Source organism: Cherax quadricarinatus, chromosome 78 (assembly GCF_038502225.1).
Source record: "Cherax quadricarinatus isolate ZL_2023a chromosome 78, ASM3850222v1, whole genome shotgun sequence".
Lineage (NCBI taxonomy): Eukaryota > Metazoa > Arthropoda > Malacostraca > Decapoda > Parastacidae > Cherax > Cherax quadricarinatus.
In genome coordinates, this window is record NC_091369.1 from 5716625 (window position 1) to 5740803 (window position 24179).

General features: G+C 37.6%; 1 protein-coding gene across 4 annotated transcripts in view; it reads left to right on the top strand.

The window, feature by feature from the left end:
• The first annotated feature begins 276 nt into the window (after positions 1-276).
• LOC128701592 (START domain-containing protein 10) overlaps positions 277-24179 on the top strand; it is a 30751-nt gene continuing 6848 nt past the window's right edge. The window contains exons 1-7 of one of the 4 annotated variants that reach the window (XM_053795373.2): positions 277-391; positions 7086-7183; positions 16911-17051; positions 17663-17810; positions 18784-18936; positions 21050-21171; positions 22082-22204. In XM_053795373.2, coding sequence (XP_053651348.1) covers positions 7145-7183; positions 16911-17051; positions 17663-17810; positions 18784-18936; positions 21050-21171; positions 22082-22204 — 726 coding nt within the window. In that variant the 5' untranslated portion in view covers positions 277-391; positions 7086-7144. Of the gene's footprint in view, positions 392-458; positions 623-7072; positions 7184-16910; positions 17052-17662; positions 17811-18783; positions 18937-21049; positions 21172-22081; positions 22205-24179 lie in introns of those variants that run through there. The other 3 variants (XM_070101604.1, XM_070101605.1, XM_070101606.1) reach the window with 3 other exon arrangements.

Here is a 24179-nt window from a genome sequence, read left to right on the forward strand (position 1 = left end):
TATATATATGCATGCATTATGTATACTGCATGCATATATATATGCATTATGTATACTGCATGCATCCCGCCTGCATATATTATGCATCCCGCCTGCATATATTATGCATCCCGCCTGCATATATTATGCATCCCGCCTGCATATATTATGTATCCCACCCGAATGTATCTCCCTGAGTCCCTCTTCCATGCCACTTCAACATATACCATCCACTTGTATGTATATGGTATACATACAGGTGTGATACATGATAGGTGTAGCTTTAATGTGTCAGGTAAGGGCTTTCACCCACGCAAATATGTGCTCAATGTCGTCTGCTGGAGGATTCTATCGGCAATCGCACATATTCAGGAACAAGGAATCGGATGCTTTATGTTGGGCTCAGTAACAGGTTTGAGTGTTGGTTAATCTTTTAAGCGTGTGTTTAGGGAGTTTGTAAACGAGAGAGGATCAGAGGTTATGGTACTTATACTCATCTGAGGTAAACACAGCTGCAGCAGCTGTGATGTTGCTGCTGAGTTTGCAATGTTAACATGTTAACATATGTGCCACTCCTTAACACCTTCACCTCACACCGTCACTCTGCTGCGCTATATCTCGGTGCAAAATGAACGTAGGAGAGGTGAGATTAATGCTTCACATATAGTTTTACCAGTTATACTGACTTAGTTAAATCTGAATAATTTACCTATGAAAGTTGTATATACACAGGTGTGTATATCTGGTGTATACTCGGGGAATTTGCTTTAACCTCGATTGTGTACATGAAAGTATCCTTGACTGGTGGTGTGCAGGTGACGTGTAGTCTTAATAATCGTGTAGTTGACAGGCTTTAAACCAAATTAACTAACCAACCATAAAATAATACCTATAAGATAAGATAAGATTTCGTTCGGATTTTTAACCCCGGAGGGTTAGCCACCCAGGATAACCCAAGAAAGTCAGTGCGTCATCGAGGACTGTCTAACTTATTTCCATTGGGGTCCTTAATCTTGTCCCCCAGGATGCGACCCACACCAGTCGACTAACACCCAGGTACCTATTTGCTGCTAGGTGAACAGGACAACAGGTGTAAGGAAACGTGTCGAAATGTTTCCACCCGCCGGGAATCGAACCCGGGCCCTCCGAGTGTGAAGCGGGAGCTTTAGCCACCGGGCCACCGGTGGTGATGAATGGTTTGAAAAACCGACAAGTTGAAGATTGAGACACTTATGCAGCATATGGGAATCTTTATTCAGCCTGTAGTTAACGTGATAAGATTTTGTATTAATTTTTAACCCCAAAGGGTTAGCCACCCAGGATAACCCAGGAAAGGCTAAAATTATCTTAAGGTCAGACTCCAGCTCCACCATATCACACCAATTTTGTTTTCTAATTTGTTTTTTATTTGTTTGGGCAAAGTTACATAAATAGTATTACAGGAAATACTCTAAATAGTGGACTAATAGGGATGAGGGAGCGGGTGGTTGGTAATGGCGAATGTGATGGATAGAGATAAGATTGTTTTGTCGTGATCGTAACGGTAATCATTGTTTCTATAACTGATTAACTTTGTTTTTGTTTTTTTATTCTGTTGACCCAGTGGATTTTGTCCCACATTTCCAAAATTCATAGACCCCACAAGGGAGGAGCTCTTGATGAGGAATTGAATCTGGGCTCTCCTTCCTTGGATTGAACCTGAATGCCTCCCATACCCCCCCAGCCACTGTATGATCCACGTGTGCTAAGTGCTTCCTCATGAACATAATAATAATAGTATTGTACAAAAAATCTGAACTTAGGATTTACTGCTAATCACATTATATATTGTATAGTCATCAAAATTGTACAAAATTTACATGTTATGATGACATAATCTAGGTTATTCTGGATCCAAATGGCTTACTGCTGATAATAGTGTTAATAGTTTAATGCTAGTACAGTGGACCCCCGGTTAACGATTTTAATCCGTGCAAGAGGGCTCATCGTTATGCGAAATAATCGTTATGCGAATGAATTTTCCCCATAAGAAATAATGGAAATAAAATTAATCCGTGCAAGACGCCCAAAAGTATGAAAAAAATTTTTTTTTACCACATGAAATGTTAATTTTAATACACACAAACTGAAAAAGGCATGCACAATTACATGACACTTACTTTTATTGAAGATCTGGTGATGATTGATGGGATGGGAGGAGGGGAGAGAGTGTGTTAGTGTTTAGAAGGGGAATCCCCTTCCATTAGGACTTGAGGTAGTAAGTCCTTTTCTGGGGTTACTTCCCTTCTTCTTTTAATGTCACTAGGGCCAGCTTCAGAGTCACTGGACTTCTTTCGCACAAGATATCTGTCCATAGTGGCCTGTACCTCTCGTTCCTTTATGACTTGCCTAAAGTGTTTCACAACATTGTCAGTGTAATAATCACCAGCACGGCTTGCAATAGCTGTGTGAGGGTGATTTTCATCCATGAAGGTTTGCACTTCAAGCCACTTAGCACAGATTTCCTTTATCTTTGTAGTAGGCAACTTCTTCAATTTCTCTCTCCCCTCCTCTGAACCAGTTTCCTCAGGTCTGGCCTCTTGCTCTTGAAGTTGATCTATCAGCTCATCAGTGGTTAGTTCTTCATTGTCCTCCTCCACCAACTCTTCCACATCCTCCCCACTAACCTCCAACCCCAAGGACTTTCCCAATGCCACAATGGATTCCTCAACTGGCACAGGATTCTCAGGGTTAGCCTCAAACCCTTCAAAATCCCTTTTGTCTACACATTCTGGCCACAGTTTCTTCCAAGCAGAGTTCAAGGTCCTCTTTGTCACTTCCTCCCAAGCCTTACCTATAAGGTTTACACAATTGAGGATATTAAAGTGATCTCTCCAAAACTCTCTTAGAGTCAGTTGAGTTTCTGAGGTCATTACAAAGCACCTTTCAAACAGAGCTTTTGTGTACAGTTTCTTGAAGTTGGAAATAACCTGCTGGTCCATGGGCTGCAGGAGAGGAGTGGTATTAGGAGGCAAAAACTTCACCTTAATGAAGCTCATGTCCCCATAAAGTCGCTCTGCCACGTCTGTAGGATGACCAGGGGCATTGTCTAACACCAGGAGGCACTTAAGTTCTAATTTCTTTTCAGTTAGGTAATTTTTCACATTGGGGGCAAATGCATGGTGTAACCAGTTATAGAAAAATTCCCTAGTGACCCATGCCTTACTGTTTGCCCTCCACAGCACACACAAATTATCCTTGAGGACATTCTTTTGCCTGAACGCTCTGGGAGTTTCAGAGTGATACACTAATAAAGGCTTCACTTTGCAATCACCAGTAGCATTGGCACACATCAACAAAGTAAGCCTGTCTTTCATAGGCTTATGTCCTGGGAGTGCCTTTTCCTCCTGAGTAATGTAGGTCCTGCTTGGCATTTTCTTCCAGAACAGGCCTGTTTCATCACAATTAAACACTTGTTCAGGTTTCAGTCCTTCAGTTTCTATGTACTCCTTGAATTCCTGCACATATTTTTCAGCCGCTTTGTGGTCCGAACTGGCAGCCTCACCATGCCTTATCACACTATGGATGCCACTACGCTTCTTAAATCTCTCAAACCAACCTTTGCTGGCCTTAAATTCACTCACATCATCACTAGTTGCAGGCATTTTTTTAATTAAATCCTCATGCAACTTCCTAGCCTTTTCACATATGATCGCTTGAGAGACGCTATCTCCTGCTATCTGTTTTTCATTTATCCACACCAATAAGAGTCTCTCAACATCTTCCATCAATTGCGATCTTTGTTTCGAAAACACAGTTGAACCTTTGGCAAGAACAGCTTCCTTGATTGTCTTTCTGGTGCCCACAATAGTAGCGATGGTTGATTGGGGTTTCTTGTACAGCTTGACTAGGTCGGCTATACGCACTCCACTTTCATACTTATCAATTATCTCTTTCTTCATCTCTATAGTAATTCTTACCCTTTGAGGTGTAGGGTTGGCACTAGAAGCTTTCTTGGGGCCCATGGTCACTTATTTTCCAGAAACAGCACCGAAAATACTGTAATAATACGAAATATTCCGAGTGTATGCTTGGATGTTACCGCGGAGGCTGGCTGGTAAACAATGGGACGGAGCGGCACATGTGAGGCTGGCTGAGGGCACATTGGACGCGTCTCGGACGAAAATCGGTATGCGGGTTTTTAATCGGTATGCGCGGCAAAAATTTTGCGATAAAAGTAATCGTTATGCGGAAAAATCGCTATGTGATGCCATCGTTATGCGGGGGTCCACTGTATGTAACACATTTAAGCAGAGACCATTGTAGACTTGGGATGGTGAGCCGAGTCACACTGAAAGGTCACTGATACTGACCTCTGGTTTCAAAACCCTCGGCTTGCCATGGGGGTATAGCTCAGTCAGGATATAGGAGCCAAGCTGTAAGGATGCTCTGGGAGATGACACGACCATTCGACTAATAAAGGTCGTGCAGAGCAGTTGTGTATTGCTGTGACTGCACCACCACGGTTCGAACCCCAAACTTCACATTAAGTGATGGAAAGGTACATGTTATTGAGGTGTTATTTTCTGTTAATTTGATCTGATTGATCTCCTCAAGGGAGGTTTTTTTGATGCTAGTAAGGGACTTTTGATTCAGGGAATTGGACCTGCCCTTGAATTGAACCTGGTTGCCTCCCACTGTATGACTCCTATGGGCGTAACACTTCCCCTAAATATAATAATAATTTATCAAGTTAAGGCTTGTTATGCAGTATCTTTGCTTCACCAGAATATTTCTACAATTCTTAAAAATATTAAATGATTTATGTAGCATGATTGGTCATCCACAAGTGATGGTAGGAAACCAGAGATTTTTCAACACTTGTGATTGTTTTGTTATGCACCAAGAAGACTAATGAAATGTAAAATGTTTACAGGATATGACGATTGACACATTGTACCCTTGATGCTTGTAAGGGGTTCTTGATTCAAGGAATTGGATCGTTTTTTTTTTATATATATAATCGAACCTGATTGCTTCCTGTTATTCATGGCACTGTAAGACCTCTACAGATTTAGCCCCCTCCTCCATGAATGTAGTAATGGCACACATTGCTACAGTAAACTCTCTTATAAGGTTCCTCTATATTGTGCAAGTTTTTGTAAATGCAAGTGTTAGAATGCATTCAAAATTGAATAACCTGGGAAAGAGCCTTCATAATACATGTGTCCTGTTCAATTTTTTATGCATTTTTTCATTGCGTTTGTAAAAAATTACACTATGTAGAATAGCTTTATAAGAGGGTCTACTGTATGTACTTGAATATTATAAGAGACAGTTTGGAATGATGATTAATATACATCTGATATAATTTTGTAAAAGTGCGCATAAATTGTATGTAAACTGAGATTAAATATTAGGGATATAAATAACATTGAAGATATTTAACCAAATCAACTTGAAATAAAGGATTCTTGTTTCGAAGCAATGTAGAGGGAAAGCACCCTTAAGGAATGAGCTGATTCCTTGTTAGTGCGAAGGAAAGGAAAGGACGTGATTTTCAGTAAAGGCCCCTATGCTAGCTAATGGCCTGCCAAGCATCCTGTTTTTGTCATGGTCATTGCACAACCTGCATCCAGGAGTAGAATCCTGGAGACTGGAGTCCTGGGTGAAACATAAGCCAAAAGAAAAAAAAAAGGCCTGAAACAGTTGCTGGAATTGGACCTTTGCACTGAAAGGGGGCAATATCTGTCATTTGTGTGCCTAGTCATGTGTTAGGCATAAGCTTAGCGCTGTATGGCCCTGGTGGTTTAGCGCTTAGTTTTGACTGTAATAATAGGCATAAGCTAGAATTTCTTAGATGCTGAAAAGATCTGTTAGCAAGACCAGGATGCTGTATGTGAGGGACTCCAACCCTGTAAAGAGCCAAAAGGGTTACAGCAAATTCCTGCAATCCTGACTTGTTGGCTGTGGTAGTTCTGAAGCATGTGGCATTTTTTTTTTTTTAAGCATATTATGGGCTACTAAAGCAACTGAGAAGATGAGAGTGGCCTCCTTTGTCCCTGGCCATTCTTTTGACCACCATATAGAGTTGTTGGGCAACCAGTACATCTGACCACACATAACAGATACTGTAATTGTGCTTCATCAATGTGTTGCCGGAGGAAACAGTGACTTTCACTTCCTGGCAGATGTTGGATCAATCCTTACCATGGAAGAAGGACTCATCTTGTGCTTCAGAACAAATGAAGATGAATAGAGTATTTTATGTGAACTGTCCCTTCTCATCCTCGAATGTTTAATATGTTACATGTTCATAGTCAGTGTATGTATATACTGTATGCATCCTGTCATAGGCAAGGATAGCATTAAGAGAGTGGTAAGTACTGTATCCATTTTTTAATTCTGTATGTAACTTTTTTGCATACCATAGATTTTGAGACTTTAATTGACCATTATGACAGCTAATGTACATAAGTGATACAAATGATGGTCATTTCAAGATGGAGAGAGAGTAAGTGGACATTTGGAGTTATTGTACAGTATGCAGTGTAGGTGTTGCCATGCCTTCAACATAATTTTATTGGTTGATATGTTTTGATCTTGAGAGAGAATATAACAGCATTGTAGTTGAATGTAGATGAAAAGATTAAAAAGATTTATCATGTCAGGAATGTGATGTTTTAATTTTGTGTGTATTTAGTAAAGTAGACTGTGACATTAAAGTAGTTTATGTACATAGGAGTCATGTAACCCTTATTTAACTTTCCTTGTGCTTTGAATTAATTTATGGTGTTTTAAAAGGCTGCATTTAAACCCTTTGATATTTGAAAACTTAATTACTGTACCTGGAAAGCTTGTTACACCTTACCCCATATTCTTAATTTCACCTTCCTTATATGGTGCCAGAGCAAGCATTCTTGTCTGTGTGATTTATGCTTTATCATCTGTAGTACAGTAGCTGAGTGTATTGACCACTCTCTCATTAGTCTTGCTGGTTAATATTTTTCTACGAGGAACTTCCTATTAGTTTAACAGAAAGTAATAGTCTTTTTTTTTTTTCTTTTTTTTTGCAAAATTATGCTATGTAGTATAATTATTATTCTGAGTGAAGATATTGTTTTCAGCTGGAGCAATATATAAAGTATCTTAAGCCTTGAGCTAGGCTTGTTTGATTCATCACATCATGAAGCGTGAACGTCAGGAAGAGGAGCATAGACTGGAGGTTAGTTAGGCTTCTCTTATTAGTATGATATGCTCTCCATTCATTTGTTAATATGCATGAATTGTGCAACAGTCTTTATTTATTAATATGACTCTATGTACTGTTAATATTTTCCACTGCAATACAGTAAAACCATAGTCTCACCTAAATTTTTAAAATATTTGAAAAGTTTAATTGAATAATGGTATCAATAATAGATAGGTTCTTTGTACCAATTACATAAAAGAGCCATAATTTAGTTGTTAGTCTGTAAAGTTTGTTTCCAATCTTATTGAAGGTAGCAAACTAGATTAGCTTTAGTTGACATGGGTGGTACTACTATTATGGGAGAGGTAAAAATCTATGACTGTTATTTCCTGATTGTTTGGTCATAAGCTGCACCTCCACTAGACTGAGTGCTGCAATTTCTATCTACTGTATGTATGTTTGTACATACATAATTTTTTTTTTTAACATGCTGGTTATCTCTCACCGAGGCACGGTGACCTGAAAAACATAAACTTTCACCATCATTCACACTATCAATGTCTTGGCAGAGGCACGTGGACATAACAGTTTAGATGTCCCTTTGAACAGTAGGTATCCCAAACCATTCCTTCAAGAGTGAAGGCACTGTACTTCCCACCTCCAGGACTCAAGTCTGGCTAGCCAGTTTCCCTGAATCCCATCACAAAATATTACCCACTTTCTATTTTCATGGTCCATGTATGTGTATAAGCTGGAGGAGCTTCCCTCATTGTTTCCCCACATACAAGCCTTCATTGAAATATTGACAGTTACTGTGCTAATGAAAGCAACATTACCATACACAAATCATTGTTAAATGTTGCAAGCACTGCTTCAGATCCCTGAATAGTTGAAAGTATGTTAATGTTGTGCAACTGAGAAGTCCAGAGGTGGCTCTACCTTCAAGAAGCTCAGAAAGAAGAAGTGATTTTCAAAGGCAACTAAATTTGGTTTGGAAATCTAGTTAAGAGATTATGTAGGTTAATTATTGTTCCTTTTTAAACTACAACATGTACTCACACCAAACCTGCATGTTTTAATTCTTTTTTTCTCCTCTGAGCTTTCCTCATTTTAATCCAATTTGCACTAGTTTAATGATGCCTAACTTAACATATGTGTGGTATATAAATACGATATACTACACATGTATAGTTCATGGCTAATTGGCCAGTTATGTAACTGGGTCAGAAACATCTGGTTCAGTGTTAAAAGTTTAGCCTTTTTAAAATGAGGTAATCTTTGCTTAGAACATGTGGAAGAGTTCTTAAATGGGATTTGCCTAGCACGAAATTTTTAGTTAAGGTTGTTTTAGTTCAAATAGAATTTATAGGTACTGGTACTGATACAGTAACTCAGGGACAGGTGAGATATGAATCCATGGCGAGTCATTCCTCTAACTGCTTTGTTTCCTGAATATAAATATGGCCTTTATTTAGGGCTAAAATTCACTGAAATGTAGTACTGCATATTTTGTTTTGTCAGGCATGGAAACTTAAATTTACTTCATTCTTTACTCTGTTAATTACATTATATTCCTGCATGTATCTCATTCCAAATGAGTAATATAGTTTACTATATTTAAAATTGTATATACAGTACTGTAATATTAAAGGAAAAAATCTATTGTAGTAAATTATGCTGAAAATTTTCATCATAGAATTTGCCTATATTAAAATGTAAAATATATTTTTGCTATCCTTATACTGTATATATGTAGATCAGCATTCTGAATGATTTATATAAATAATTAGGGAGGGGGATTAAGTTAATTATTTAATTAACATTAGCTATTACAGTATTAATTGACCATTTTACAGCATAAGCTATTTTGTAATGGTAACATGAAGAATGAGACACTTTATTGAGGAAACATTATCTGTATCATGAAGAATGAAACACTTTACTGAGGAAACATTTTTATCTGTATTTGACTGAAGAAGCCACCAGCTGGCAGAATGTTTTCTCATCATGTTGATTTTCAAAACCATTTTAATCACATCTTCAAAGTGCCAGCTATAAGTTGTGATGGGGTAGAGGTGGGGATTATGTTCAGCACCACAAGTACATTTTTTTTATTACCCCCTTCGTAAATCAGGTACTTTAAATCTGAAACATATTGATTATTTAGAACTTGAAGCAGTTAGGTTTTACATTTGTTTAAATAAATATGGTTGGGTTTTAACAAAATTAAATTCAATTAGATACAGTATTATTTTTTTTAACCCGTAAACGGTCCAAACGTATATATACATTTTTTCAACATTTGAAAGTACAGTATGTAAAAAAAGTAGATCTTCTTTTTGTTTTTCTACATTTGAAAATGTGTAACAAAACTTTGATCTACTTTTTTTTTGTTATATTTGAAAATATGTAAAAAACACTTATATCTACTTTTGTAGCACTACACATGTGAACGCAGATCTGCTTGGACCGTTTACGGGTTAAATATGGGTAACTTAGGACTTCTAAGTTTTGTTGAAATTTGGGTAAAGCAAATTTTCTTTCAATTTTGTTGAAATATGGTTAGGCTAAGATTTTCCATTGTTGTTTAAATAATTAACCCTTTGACTGTTGTGACCCCAAATCCTAAAGTCTCTCTGTGTCATAAAATTTAAAAAAAAAAAATATTTTTTATTATGAAATGATAGAGAATCTTTTCCTGATGTTAATGACACCAAAAGTACGAAATTTGATGGAAAACTTAAGGAATTACTCTCTCGCAAAATTAGCGATCTTGGTGATGTTTACACATCAGCGATTTCACCCAATTTGAGCCCTATTTTCAACCAATTACATTGCTCAAGTAGACCAGACTCATTGCTATTTCTTTAGAACTCCATTTGTTCTATCGATTGAGTACAAGAAACCACTCATTTACCAATTTCAACTACCCAATAAAGTGGTCGGAAATTGGCAATTTGGCCAATTTCACGCAAATTAAAAAAGATGGCAATTTCAAAATAGGGTCCAGAATGAACAATGCAGACATTCCTGGCACAAAAATAACAGTTTCTCTGTTCATCAGTCATGCCTCCAGGCCCCTCTTATATTACTCTTGCTTTCTATTTTGAATTTTTATTCACACAAAAAATAGAAGATTTACTGTTATGCAGACTATTGCATTATTGTAATAATTGTATAAATAATGTCAACCTATTCATGACTGCATATTAGAATGGCTAATTGGACACTTATTGAACAGTGACGTCATTTGTTTGTTCTTGAACATTGGCAAAAATCAAACATTTCCACTACTTTAAGCTCAATTTCAAGGTCCTTTTCATCATGAAACCAATCAAAATCATCTCTATTTTTGTAATATGTCTTTCATTCTATCAAATGAGACCAAGGAAATGAGAATATAACCCTAAATACTATACGAAAATACACCTCAGTGTCAGCATTTTAATCCAAAAACACAATCGGAGGTTTTTTTTTTTCCTCATGCACTGCGTGCTGCAGGATTTTTTTTTATACAGTGCACACTGACCACACAGACCCATTCTCTCACATGTGGGCCTACCAGCTTTCTCCCGCTTGATTTGAAGCTGCTAGAATTTTGGTATGTAAATACGTCAAAAACAAAGACTCGTAAGATGTATATATATGACCGAAACAGTCAAAGGGTTAAGAGAGGCATAGAATCACCAGCATTACACTTGTGCACAGTTACCAGTATTGAACATGTGCACAGAATCACCAGTTGCATAACAGTGTTGCACCTTCCATACTTATGATACTGTTGTTATACTCAGCAAAGTTTACAACACATAATTTGAAAGCATTTTGCAAGCACAATAATCATAAGAAATTTAATAATACAGGAAATCTTCATCTTACAAATGAGTAGCATTGTTGGTGTTTCAACTTGTAAACAAATTGTTATTATAGAAAGCAGTATTGTACTACAAGACGTGGCTAGGTTTCACATACATACACCTACCGTCCGACTTACGACCGAGTTTGGTTCCGAGAAACTGGTCGTAAGTCGAAATGGTTGTAAGTCGAACTTTACTACTGAATATCAAAAAAACATTTTTGTAATGACTTTATTTTATTGTTTTATTTTGGTATTTCATGTTTTACTTTACTTTTTATGTTGTTAGTACTGTATTTTATACTGTAAGGTTTAGGATAAACATTGTGTACAACACAAATAGTTGTTTATTTCCCAGAAATTTGGCATAAAAAACACGGTCGTAAGTCGAGTGGTCGTAAGTCAAGCAGGTCGTAAGTCGGATGGTAGGTGTATTTGTGTTTCATTGACTTGGCAAAAATGCAGTTGGGTCATAAGTGCAGATGTTTATAACTTGGGGTGTGTCTGTAAATCGGTGACCTCCTGTACTCTCAGTGAGCACTAATTATTGTGGATAAGTTTGCTTTGTGAGGCTGGTTGCAGATGAAATGCTTACGTACAATATTAAGCGCACAAGTAAAAATGTGTTCACACCTCTGGTTTCTGTAATTTTCCTGTACACTTTTTTACCTATATAAATATTTTAAGTATGTTAATAATTATAATAAACAAACTGAAAAATAAATAAACAGATTTTAATGAATTAACTTTAACGAAAATGAAGTTGAATAGAATACTACTACTCTAATAGGAGAATTCATATGGCCATGTGAGCTATCGCAGTCCTTCAACTCAACAACATAAGTGAAATGAATGATATATATATATATCAAGATTACATATATGCAAGATTACAGGCATGTCTTGCTACTTCTACTTACACTTAGGTCTCACTACACATACATGTACACGTTTATTTATACACACTCATTTGAGTTTTCTTTGATTTTATCTTAATAGTTCTTGGTCTTATTACTTTTCCTTTTATATCCATGAGGAAGTGGGATAAGCATCTTTCCTCCATAAGCCATGCGTGTTGTAAAAGTCAACTAAAATGCCGGGAACAATGGGCTAGTAACCCCTTTTCCTGTAAAGATTACTAAAAAGAATAAGAAGAAGAAAATTGTCAAAGTGGGAAGTCTGAATGTGCATGGATGTTGTGCAAATGATAAGAAAGAGATGATTGTGGATGTTATGAATGAGAAGAAACTGGATGTCCTGGCTTTAAGTCAAACAAAGCTGAAGGGGGTGGGAGAGTTTCAATGGAGAGGAATAAATGGGATTAGGTCAGGGGTTTCAAATAGAGTTAGAGTTAGAGTAGCAATAATGTTGAAGGATAAGTTATGGCAGGAAAAGAGGGACTACAAATGTATAAATTCAAGGATTATGTGGAGTAAAATAAAGATTGGATGTGAAAAGTGGGTTATAGTAAGCGTGTATGCACCTGGAGAAGAGAGAAGTGTAGAGGAGAGAGAGAGATTCTGGGAAATGTTGAGTGAATGCGTGGGGAGTTTTGAATCAAGTGCGAGAGTAATGGTGGTTGGGGATTTCAATGCTAAAGTGGGTAAAAATGTTATGGAGGGAGTAGTAGGTAAATTTGGGGTGCCAGGGGTAAATGTAAATGGGGAGCCTTTAATTGAGCTATGTGTAGAAAGAAATTTGGTAATAAGTAATACATATTTTATGAAAAAGAGGATAAATAAATATACAAGGTATAATGTAGCACGTAATGAAAGTAGTTTGTTAGATTATGTATTGGTGGATAAGAGATTGATGGGTAGGCTCCAGGATGTACATGTTTATAGAGGGGCAACTGATATATCGGATCATTATTTAGTTGTAGCTACAGTTAGAGTAAGAGGTAGATGGGAAAAGAGGAAGGTGGCAACAACAAGTAAGAGGGAGGTGAAAGTGTATAAACTAAGGGAGGAGGAAGTTCGGGGGAGATATAAGCGACTATTGACAGAAAGGTGGGCTAGTGCAAAGATGAGTAGTGGGGGGGGGTTGAAGAGGATTGGAATAGTTTTAAAAATGCAGTATTAGTTTGTGGGGCAGAAGTTTGTGGTTATAGGAGGGTGGGGGCAGGTGGAAAGAGGAGTGATTGGTGGAATGATGAAGTAAAGGGTGTGATAAAAGAGAAAAAGTTAGCTTATGAGAGGTTTTTACAAAGCAAAAGTGTTATAAGAAGAGCAGAGTATATGGAGAGTAAAAGAAAGGTGAAGAGAGTGCAAAAGGAGAGCAGATGAAAGAGTGGGAGAGGCACTGTCAAGAAATTTTAATGAAAATAAGAAAAAATTTTGGAGTGAGTTAAACAAGTTAAGAAAGCCTAGGGAAAGTATGGATTTGTCCGTTAAAAACAGAGTAGGGGAGTTAGTAGATGGGGAGAGGGAGGTATTAGGTAGATGGCGAGAATATTTTGAGGAACTTTTAAATGTTGAGGAAGAAAGGGAGGCGGTAATTTCATGCACTGGTCAGGGAGGTATACCATCTTTTAGGAGTGAAGAAGAGCAGAATGTAAGTGTGGGGGAGGTACGCGAGGCATTACGTAGAATGAAAGGGGGTAAAGCAGCTGGAACTGATGGGATCATGACAGAAATGTTAAAAGCAGGGGGGGGATATAGTGTTGGAGTGGTTGGTACTTTTGTTTAATAAATGTATGAAAGAGGGGAAGGTACCTAGGGATTGGCAGAGAGCATGTATAGTCCCTTTATATAAAGGGAAAGGGGACAAAAGAGATTGTAAAAATATAGAGGAATAAGTTTGTTGAGTATACCAGGAAAAGTGTACGGTAGGATTATAATTGAAAGAATTAGAGGTAAGACAGAATGTAGGATTGTGGATGAGCAAGGAGGTTTCAGAGTGGGTAGGGGATGTGTAGATCAAGTGTTTACGTTGAAGCATATATGTGAACAGTATTTAGATAAAGGTAGGGAAGTTTTTATTGCATTTATGGATTTAGAAAAGGCATATGATAGAGTGGATAGGGGAGCAGTGTGGCAGATGTTGCAAGTATATGGAATAGGTGGTAAGTTACTAAATGCTGTAAAGAGTTTTTATGAGGATAGTGAGGCTCAGGTTAGGGTGTGTAGAAGAGAGGGAGACTACTTCCCGGTAAAAGTAGGTCTTAGACAGGGATGTGTAATGTCACCATGGTTGTTTAATATATTTATAGATGGGGTTGTAAAAGAAGTAAATGCTAGGGTGTTCGGGAGAGGGGTGGGATTAAATTATGGGGAATCAAATTCCCCATAATTTAACACAGTTACTTTTTGCTGATGATACTGTGCTTATGGGAGATTCTAAAGAAAAATTGCAAAGGTTAGTGGATGAGTTTAGGAATGTGTGTAAAGGTAGAAAGTTGAAAGTGAACATAGAAAAGAGTAAGGTAATGAGGGTATCAAATGATTTAGATAAAGAAAAATTGGATATCAAATTGGGGAGGAGGAGTATGGAAGAAGTGAATGTTTTCAGATACTTGGGAGTTGACGTGTCGGCGGATGGATTTATGAAGGATGAGATTTATCATAGAATTGATGAGGGAAAAAAGGTGAGTGGTGCATTGAGGTATATGTGGAGTCAAAAAACGTTATCTATGGAGGCAAAAAAGGGAATGTATGAAAGTATAATAGTACCAACACTCTTATATGGGTGTGAAGCTTGAGTGGTAAATGCAGCAGTGAGGAGACGGTTGGAGGCAGTGGAGATGTCCTGTCTAAGGGCAATGTGTGGTGTAAATATTATGCAGAAAATTCGGAGTGTGGAAATTAGGAAAAGGTGTGGAGTTAATAAAAGTATTAGTCAGAGGGCAGAAGAGGGGTTGTTGAGGTGGTTTGGTCATTTAGAGAGAATGGATCAAAGTAGAATGACATGGAAAGCATATAAATCTATAGGGGAAGGAAGGCGAGGTAGGGGTCATCCTCGAAAGGGTTGGAGAGAGGGGGTAAAGGAGGTTTTGTGGGCAAGGGGCTTGGACTTCCACCAAGCGTGCGTGAGCGTGTTAGATAGGAGTGAATGGAGACGAATGGTACTTGGGACCTGACGATCTGTTGGAGTGTGAGCAGGGTAATATTTAGTGAAGGGATTCAGGGAAACTGGTTATTTTCATATAGTCGGACTTGAGTCCTGGAAATGGGAAGTACAATGCCTGCACTTTAAAGGAGGGGTTTGGGATATTGGCAGTTTGGAGGGATATGTTGTGTATCTTTATATGTATATGCTTCTAAACTGTTGTATTCTGAGCACCTCTGCAAAAACAGTGATAATGTGTGAGTGTGGTGAAAGTGTTGAATGATGATGAAAGTATTTTCTTTTTGGGGATTTTCTTTCTTTTTTGGGTCACCCTGCCTCGGTGGGAGACGGCCGACTTGTTGAAAAAAAAAATATATATATATCTATATAAATAAAAGTTTTATTTCTTTGGCAATTTGGTAAGTAAAATGACATTGATCAACAACCCTTTCCATCAGTTGTGGCCCTCCCAGCTGGACACACTGGAGCACTTCATGCTTGTGTCCCAGGTTCCTTCCTGCTCAGACCTTCCTCAGCAAGGTTCAGGTTCCTTATAGTGTTCATTTGCTGTTTGTTCCACATAAATCAAAGTGAAGGTTCAGTACTTGCCTCACTGTTTCAGTTAACTGATCATGTTTGGCTAGAATCAGGTAGGCATTAGCGGACTCACACCTATTTAGTCCTGTAAGCATTACTAGCCTTATAATGGTTTCTAGAGTGCATCTCATTATCAACACTGAGGTTGTCACTATGTGGGGCTTATTTTTTTTGAGCTCCATTGTGAGTGGGGAAGATGCAGAGATGGAAGGGAATGTATGGTTCTTTATCATACTCATGCATTTTCAGCTAACTCAGGCTTCAAGGCCTGCCTGTCTCCATAGTGGAGAATCCCCTTATGGTTACTATTGTTATTCAAGCAATGGGATCAAGATTACAGTTGACTACCACTCCATCTTGTTAATGGTTTGTGACATAACAGGAGTTGACAGGTTTCACGTAGTTTGTGCCTAGGGGATAGGGCTGCCTTTTCTTCGAGACATGTGCCACACACTCCACAGGATGCTAGTCTGATTAAGAATAAAAACATATTTTTTCATTGTAAACAGTAGGAATACTGTCCCTTATGTTGAAATTGCCTGTGGTTTATTGCCAATGATCTAGAACAATTTATGTATATGGTTTATTGAATGTGATTAATTGACATTGAACAGCTTTGCTAACTTTGTGGTGATTTCTATAATGGGAGAGTGAATCAGTCACTATAGTTTTGATACTGTGATGATAATATTATATCAAAGAGATAATGATGTTACAAACAGTATATTGTATGTTGATAGTGCTGAATAATGACACATTTCTAATGCTTGTAAATTTAACTAAACAGCTCAAGTACAGTGTTATTTTTAGTGTGCAGATTAGTTATCTGGCCGTCAGCTATTTTCCACAAATTACAAGATATTGCTCTTGTTTCTGTGATAGAGTATTTGAGTGCTTATGAGCAGTTCCAATAGTTCAAAGCTTTAGCTGAATCTGTGGTATGCAAGTAGGATATGATGCCTGTATATTCTTGAGCTCAAATATCTTGCCTTCCTTGAAGAGATGTGTGGACAGAACAGTATTCTAAGCAATAAGTATAAATAAAAGATCTTTGTACAAATGTAAAATCAATTAATAATGCATTTATTGTGATATTACAGTATTGTATGCTGTATGTCCACTAATGTAGTACTGTATGTCTTTTCTCTCTTACCGTGTAAGAAGTGTAGCTTTCCATGGAAATTTTGGACTTTAGAATGCAGATTTGATATTTTAGTTTAATGATTATTCTTTACTTATAAACATGTTTTCATTCCCTAGGTACGTGTAGCAGAAGATCGTGATTTTGAGCGGCTAAAGCAACTTTGTGATTGTCATGATGGCTGGAACCTAGCCTTTGATCACCCACCCACCAAAGTTTATACCAGACCAACAAAAGATTCAACATTTCAAATGATAAAGGTACCTTAGGTTTATTTCACATTTTAATGCAGTGCTGTGCCTCATTAAATCATTTTATTGTGAATATTCTTCTTTATATTTGTTTTGCAGCTATGTAATTCATGACTAAATGGAATAAATATCAAAGGTAAACAAAAGTGCTTTTATATTTTTTAATTGCACTACATAAGGAATATTACTGATAGATATGTATGGGCAATCTTAATAAATACTGTATAAAGCTGCTGCTCTGAAGGATGGCTGGGAATGTAGTTCAGAGTGTTGTTTAAATTGTCATGTATGTACACTTCTATCAAGAAAGTTAGAGAAAGAATGATGGTGAATGTGTTTCCTTCTTTGTGTCACCCATGGACTGGGCCACAGGGGCATTGACCCTCAGAATACCCTCCAGTTATACCCTGTTTTGGGGGAAATAGTTGATATTGTAAAAAAAAAAAAATAATGCCAGCATGCTACCAGATTAAATAATTTTTAGTGTGAGAGATCTTATTACCATTTTTTTTTTTTTTCAAAATAGATTCTAAAACGTTCTGTAGTGAAAGAGCTAAAATTTCAGTGTTGCAAGAAGTACTCACCCTGCTTGCACTCTTCTTAATTTTTATTACCAACAGGTGTGTACTGTGTACAGTGACATAGATGCCAATGTGTTATATGATGTCCTCCATGATCCACATTATCGCCAAATATGGGACAAACACATGATTCATTCTGTAGATGTTGGCTACCTCAACCCCAATAATGATGTTTCCTACTATGCAAGTAAGTCAATTTATGATCAGATGTAAACTTTATCAGCCAGTCTTTTCTCGCTTTGTGACATGTACAGTACTCAAAAGAAAACAAAAAATCAGTAATTTAGAGACATTTCACTCACAAATTTTTAATAAAAGTCTAAATATTTCAGTCACAATGACTTTACAAAAATTGCTGGATAAATACAATGTTTTTTGCCTACTGTAAATAATTCTCATAAAGCATCTTTGCCAGTTCCTTAGACCAGTGTATGTATAACACATTGAATATGCTTCATTGTAATGTTGTGACTGAATTCATTATGTAACCAAACTCCCACTGCTGTTCAGAATTTATTATATTTTAAATACTGTAGCTCATTACTGCTGTAAATCTCTTAGCTAGCATAATGTTGGGCCTAGTCCCTGGTCATATTGTGTGTCTGTAATTTTATGACTACCACCCACACCGTGGGTATGTGGTGCCTAATAAACCTATCAAACTAATTGCGACAAACTATACAACTCGCCTTTTATCTAACACTCGTCTGTCTGTATGAGATATAGACAGATGAGCCAGTTTTTTGAATTCCTTCATGAAAGTTACCCTACTTGCATTCCAGCAGCACATCGATTAAAAACCACTTGTCTCCACTCCTATCTAACATGCCCACACAAGGCTGTTTGTTTCTCAAGCCTCTATCACCCTAAACCTTTACGCTCTCCCTCTAACCTTTCCTGGGATCTCCATCTCTCCCTACCTTCACCTGATGTTTGTACACCCTCCTAGTCATCCTATTGTGCTCTTTAAATGCCCTAGCCACTTCAGTACCATAGCCCTCTGAATTATGCTTTAGGTAACTCCACTTCTCCAAACTCCAGATTTTCTGCATAATATTCACAACACACATTGCCCTGAGTGTGTTATTTCCTAGTCTCTTATTCAGATGTTAAGTTGCTTTAAATCTGTCTTATTAATTGGAAATTTTAATCTTTTCCAGTTTCATGTCCAACACCTTTAAAAAATCGGGATTTTGTCCTGCAGAGGTCTTGGCTGGATACCGGCCGAGAGTTGTATGTTCTGAATCATTCTGTATACCATCACCAGTATCCTCCAAAGAAAGGCTTTGTACGAGGTCTTTCTCACCTTACTGGTAAGTCATGGACATTTCTAGCATAACTTATTGTTTGCAAGTTAAGGTAAATTGTATAAATCATGTTAGTAATGTTCTTTGCACTCATATATCACGTGATAACCCTATAAATTTAAATGGTGATGATGTTTTATTCGTCATTAATATTATCTCTTTTGTGTGTATCTCGTTACTTCAGAAGGCAGAGTATGATTTTCTTTTCAACGAACTGGCTGTATCCTACCGAGGCAGGGTGACCTAAAAAGAAAAACAAAAGTTTCTTTTTTTAAATTTAGTAATGGATACAGGAGAAGGGGTTACTAGCCCCTTGCTCCCGGCATTTTAGTCACCTCTTACGACATGCATGGCTTACGAAGGAAGAATTCTGTTCCCTCAAAAATTTGTCCTAATATTAACAAGTGTTAATGTTGCAGTTTAAAAACTGTAGTGTAAAGCACCCTTCTGGCAAGACAGTGATGGAGTGAATGATGGTGAAAGTTTTTCTTTTTCGGGCCACCCTGCCTTGGTGGGAATCGGCCAGTGTGATAATAATAAAATAAAATATTAACAAGTGGAGAATTACACTAACTGATAACAGTCACAGGCTTTTTTATTACATCCTCTCCTCACTTAACGACGGAGTTACGTTCCTAAGACCACGTCAGTAAGTGAATTGGTTGCTAAGCAAGGAGCATACTATTATGTTTACCTGGAGTTTACCTGGAGAGAGTTCCGGGGATCAACGCCCCCGCGGCCCTGTCTGTGACCAGGCCTCCTGGTGGATCAGAGCCTGATCAACCAGGCTGTTACTGCTGGCTGCACGCAAACCAACGTACGAGCCACAGCCTGGCTGGTCAGGAACCGACTTTAGGTGCTTGTCCAGTGCCAGCTTGAAGACTGCCAGGGGTCTGTTGGTAATCCCCCTTGTGTATGCTGAGAGGCAGTTGAACAGTCTCAGGCCCCTGACACTTATTGTATGGTCTCTTAACGTGCTAGTGACACCCCTGCTTTTCATTGGGGGGATGTTGCATCGTCTGCCAAGTCTTTTGCTCACCCATGTACCTGTCAAATTTATATTTAAAGTTACCCAAAGTACTTACCCAGTGAAGCTGCTTGGCAGTTTGTTCAGTTGCATTTTCCTTCCATTTTGTAATATTTCTTCAGTCAGTACACAGTTGATCGTAGAAATTTGAGCAATGTGTAAGTACTATAATGTACAGTATCATGTAGTGCAACCTAGTTTAAACTGTCAAGAGACACATGGAAATTGCTAATTCATTATAGAATTTAATTGTAACTCATGGGAATGATAGTAACATAACCATTGCAAATAGTGGCAAGCACTATTTGCAGTTGGCTAACACGGCATAATATCTCCTCTTTCAGTTGTTTTGATACAGGCCACTTGTTTTATTTAAATATAACATGGAAAGAAGAATTTGTGAAAATTGCTAATTCGTTATAAAATTAAATTTAACCTTAAAGCATGGGAATTTGCATTTATTTCAATTTATTCATTCATTCATGAGCTAGAGTTGTCTACAGTTTTTCACACCAAAATTAGTATCACTCAGCAGTCTTTTTAAACAGTTTTAATACTGTACTTACCAGTCCCTGGTGAACACTCATCTAGCCATATCTTGATCTGGAATTGTCTTAAGAGTAAAAGTTGTTCTTACTGTTTTATGATTTCAGCTTTTAAGAGTATGACTTATTCATTATGAAGTGATCAGTTCAGGATGGTGAATTATCGGCTTAACAGGTTAGGGGGGAACAGGATTTGACTGCATTTTTATACTGAAAATAATTGCTAATAGCATTATTAATAAGAATACAGTACTGTTATATTTTCAGAGGGTTATTTGGAGTCTGTCTACATGTTTCTTGCTAATATAGCTGTTGAATGAATGATGGTGATTTTTCTTTTTTTGGGGGGGGGGGGAGGGGGTAGTGGGATGAGGTCACATTACTTTGTTGAGAGACAGCCACTGTGGGGAAAAAAAAGGTATGGTTATTCCTAATTATCACAACAAAGAAACTTTCTTTTAACCTGAGTAATTTCCTTACTAACCTGGCTCTCCCTAGGCATGTAATCCTAGACCTTCACATACAAGTACAGTATATCTATCCATAGGCTACCTGATTCGCCCACTACCTTCTGGTGGGTGTTCCTTCAGTTACGTCTCTCACTGCGACCCCAGAGGAACATTACCACCTTGGCTTGTCAACAAGTTAACTCATGTGCTTGCTCCTAAGGTAACCCTTGCTACTTCCACACCATACTGCTGTACCTCTCTAATATATTTATTCCCTTTAACAGTTGCTTTCCTTGTTTTATGTTTGTATATTTTGTAGCATCTTGGATTATCTTAACCTTTAATATGTTGATTTACTGAGTGGATTAACTATTTGTTTGGTAAGTATATTTTAAATGATTTATTTAGATTACTTTAAATTTATAATTATTTATTATATATTTTGTTTTAGTTACCACAGGACATTTTTCTTCATTTGAAAGTGTTTTTTTTTTTAATTAATAATTTTTTGCAACTTCTAAAAGATAAGGCTTTACAGAATTTTCTATTTAACATTTGTTGTATAGATTTATCTCTCTCTGGTTAACCAGTAGACACTGTTTTAACTAATATTGTAAAGATTTCTCTGCATTTTCATTTGTATATCATTAACTTCATTCTTATTAACTCTCAAGAAAAATATTTTATTATTATTAGTAGTAGTAGTAGTATATATCTACGTGGAAGCTGGTTTGATCCAAGAAAGGGAAGAGTAGCTCCATTTTTTAATCACGAACCCTTCATCAGAATCAAGGCACCCCATTGAAGGATATATTTATATATTATTTTGCAGATTGCTGAGAGCTAAAATTTCAACATAATATACTAATGCATTATGACCACAGTTTAGCATTTTCTAACTAATTGGGTAAGCAGTTTACAAGATATTAGAACTTAACAAGATGTTTTCATTATATAAGTTCTCTATACTATTTCTTTTTAAGGGAGGTGGGGGTTATTTTAAGGTGGGGTACTGTACATACTTGATTGTACAGTAACCAGAATTTATCTACTTATTGCAGTAATGAGTAAAAAGTCCAACTCTAACAAATTTAAAATGTATTATTGGTTAATTTAGTGATTACTTGCAGATGGTGAAGACATTACATAAAGCAAGTAGAAAGTACATTGATTGGAAGTCTCACAACAATCCAAATTACAAACCTTGGATCTACCCAGAGCAGATCAACTTACCCAGGATAACCATTAACCAGGTACACTACTTTTACAACACTTTATTTAACATAAGATGATAACTTGTTAGAAAAAGAGAACACCACACCAACCATGTTATGATGGCTTTGTAAGTCTAAAACTATTGGCAGCAACAACCATGCTGGACTTGAGTCCTGGAGGTGAGAAGTACAGTGCCTGCACTCTGAAGGATGAGTGGGGATGTTGCAGTTTGGAGGGTCACCAGAACTGTGTTGTTGGTACACTTCTGGCAAGACAATGACTGAATGAGTGACAGTAAATATGTTTTCTTCTCTGTCAGATCACTCTGCCTCAGTGGAAGATGGCAGGAGTGTTGAAAATAAAAAAAAAATGACAATGTATAGACAGTACAATGATAATGACACAGTAGGAAGGTTATGGTATTTTATTTGAAGATGAATGTGGGGCAGAAGTTTGTAGCGCAGGAGAAAAGAAGAGTGATTGGTGGAATGATGAGGTAAAGGGTGTGATAAAAGAGAAAAAGATAGCTTATGAGAGGTTTTTATAAAGCAGAAGTGATATAAGAAGGACAGAGTACAGAGGATCCCCGGTTAACGATATTTTTTCACTCCAGAAGTATGTTCAGGTGCCAGTACTGACCGAATTTGTTCCCATAAGAAATATTGTGAAGTAGATTAGTCCATTTCAGACCCCCAAACATACACGTACAAACGCACTTACATAAATACACTTACATAATTGGTCGCATTCGGAGGTAATCGTTATGCGGGGGTCCACTGTATATGGAGAGTAATAGAAAGGTGAAGAGAATGGTAAGAGAGTGCTAAAGGAGAGCAAATGATAAGAGTGGGAAGGGCACTGTCAAAAATTTTGCTGAAAATAAGAAAAAATTTTGGAGTGAAATAAACAAGTAAAGGAGGTAAAGGAGGTTTTGTGTGCGAGGGGCTTGGACTTCCAGCAAGCGTGCGTGAGCGTATTTGATAAGAGTGAATGGAGACAAATGGTTTTTAATACTTGATGTGCTGTTGGAGTGTGAGCGAAGTAACATTTATGAAGGGATTCAGGGAAACTGGGAGGCCAGACTTGAGTCCTGGAGATGGGAAGTACAGTGTCTACACTCTGAAGGAGGGGTGTTAATGTTGCAGTTTTTTTATTATTATTATTTTATTATCACACCGGCCGATTCCCACCAAGGCAGGGTGGCCCGAAAAAGAAAAACTTTCACCATCATTCACTCCATCACTGTCTTGCCAGAAGGGTGCTTTACACTACAGTTTTTAAACTGCAACATTAACACCCCTCCTTCAGAGTGCAGGCACTGTACTTCCCATCTCCAGGACTCAAGTCCGGCCTGCCGGTTTCCCTGAATCCCTTCATAAATGTTACTTTGCTCACACTCCAACAGCACGTCAAGTATTAAAAACCATTTGTCTCCATTCACTCCTATCAAACACGCTCACGCATGCCTGCTGGAAGTCCAAGCCCCTCGCACACAAAACCTCCTTTACCCCCTCCCTCCAGCCCTTCCTAGGCCGACCCCTGCCCCGCCTTCCTTCCACTACAGACTGATACACTCTTGAAGTCATTCTGTTTCGCTCCATTCTCTCTACATGTCCGAACCACCTCAGTTTTATATTATTATTATAATAAAAAAAGAAGTGCTAAGCCACAAGGACTATACAGTGCAGTTTTATAACTGTAGTGTAAAGCACCCCTCTGGCAAGACAGTGATGGAGTGAATGATGATGAAAGTTTTTCTTTTACGGGCCACCCTGCCTTGGTGGAAATCGGCCGATGTGTTAATAAAATAAAAATAAATAAAGGAAAGCCTAGGGAACAAATGGATTTATCAGTTAAAAACAGAGTAGAGGAGTTAGTAGATGGGGAGCTGGAGGTATTGGGTAGATGGCGTAAATATTTTGAGGAACTTTTAAATGTTGATGAAGAAAGGGAGGCAGTAATTTCATGCACTGGCCAGGGAGGTATAACATCTTTTAGGAGTGAACATGAGTA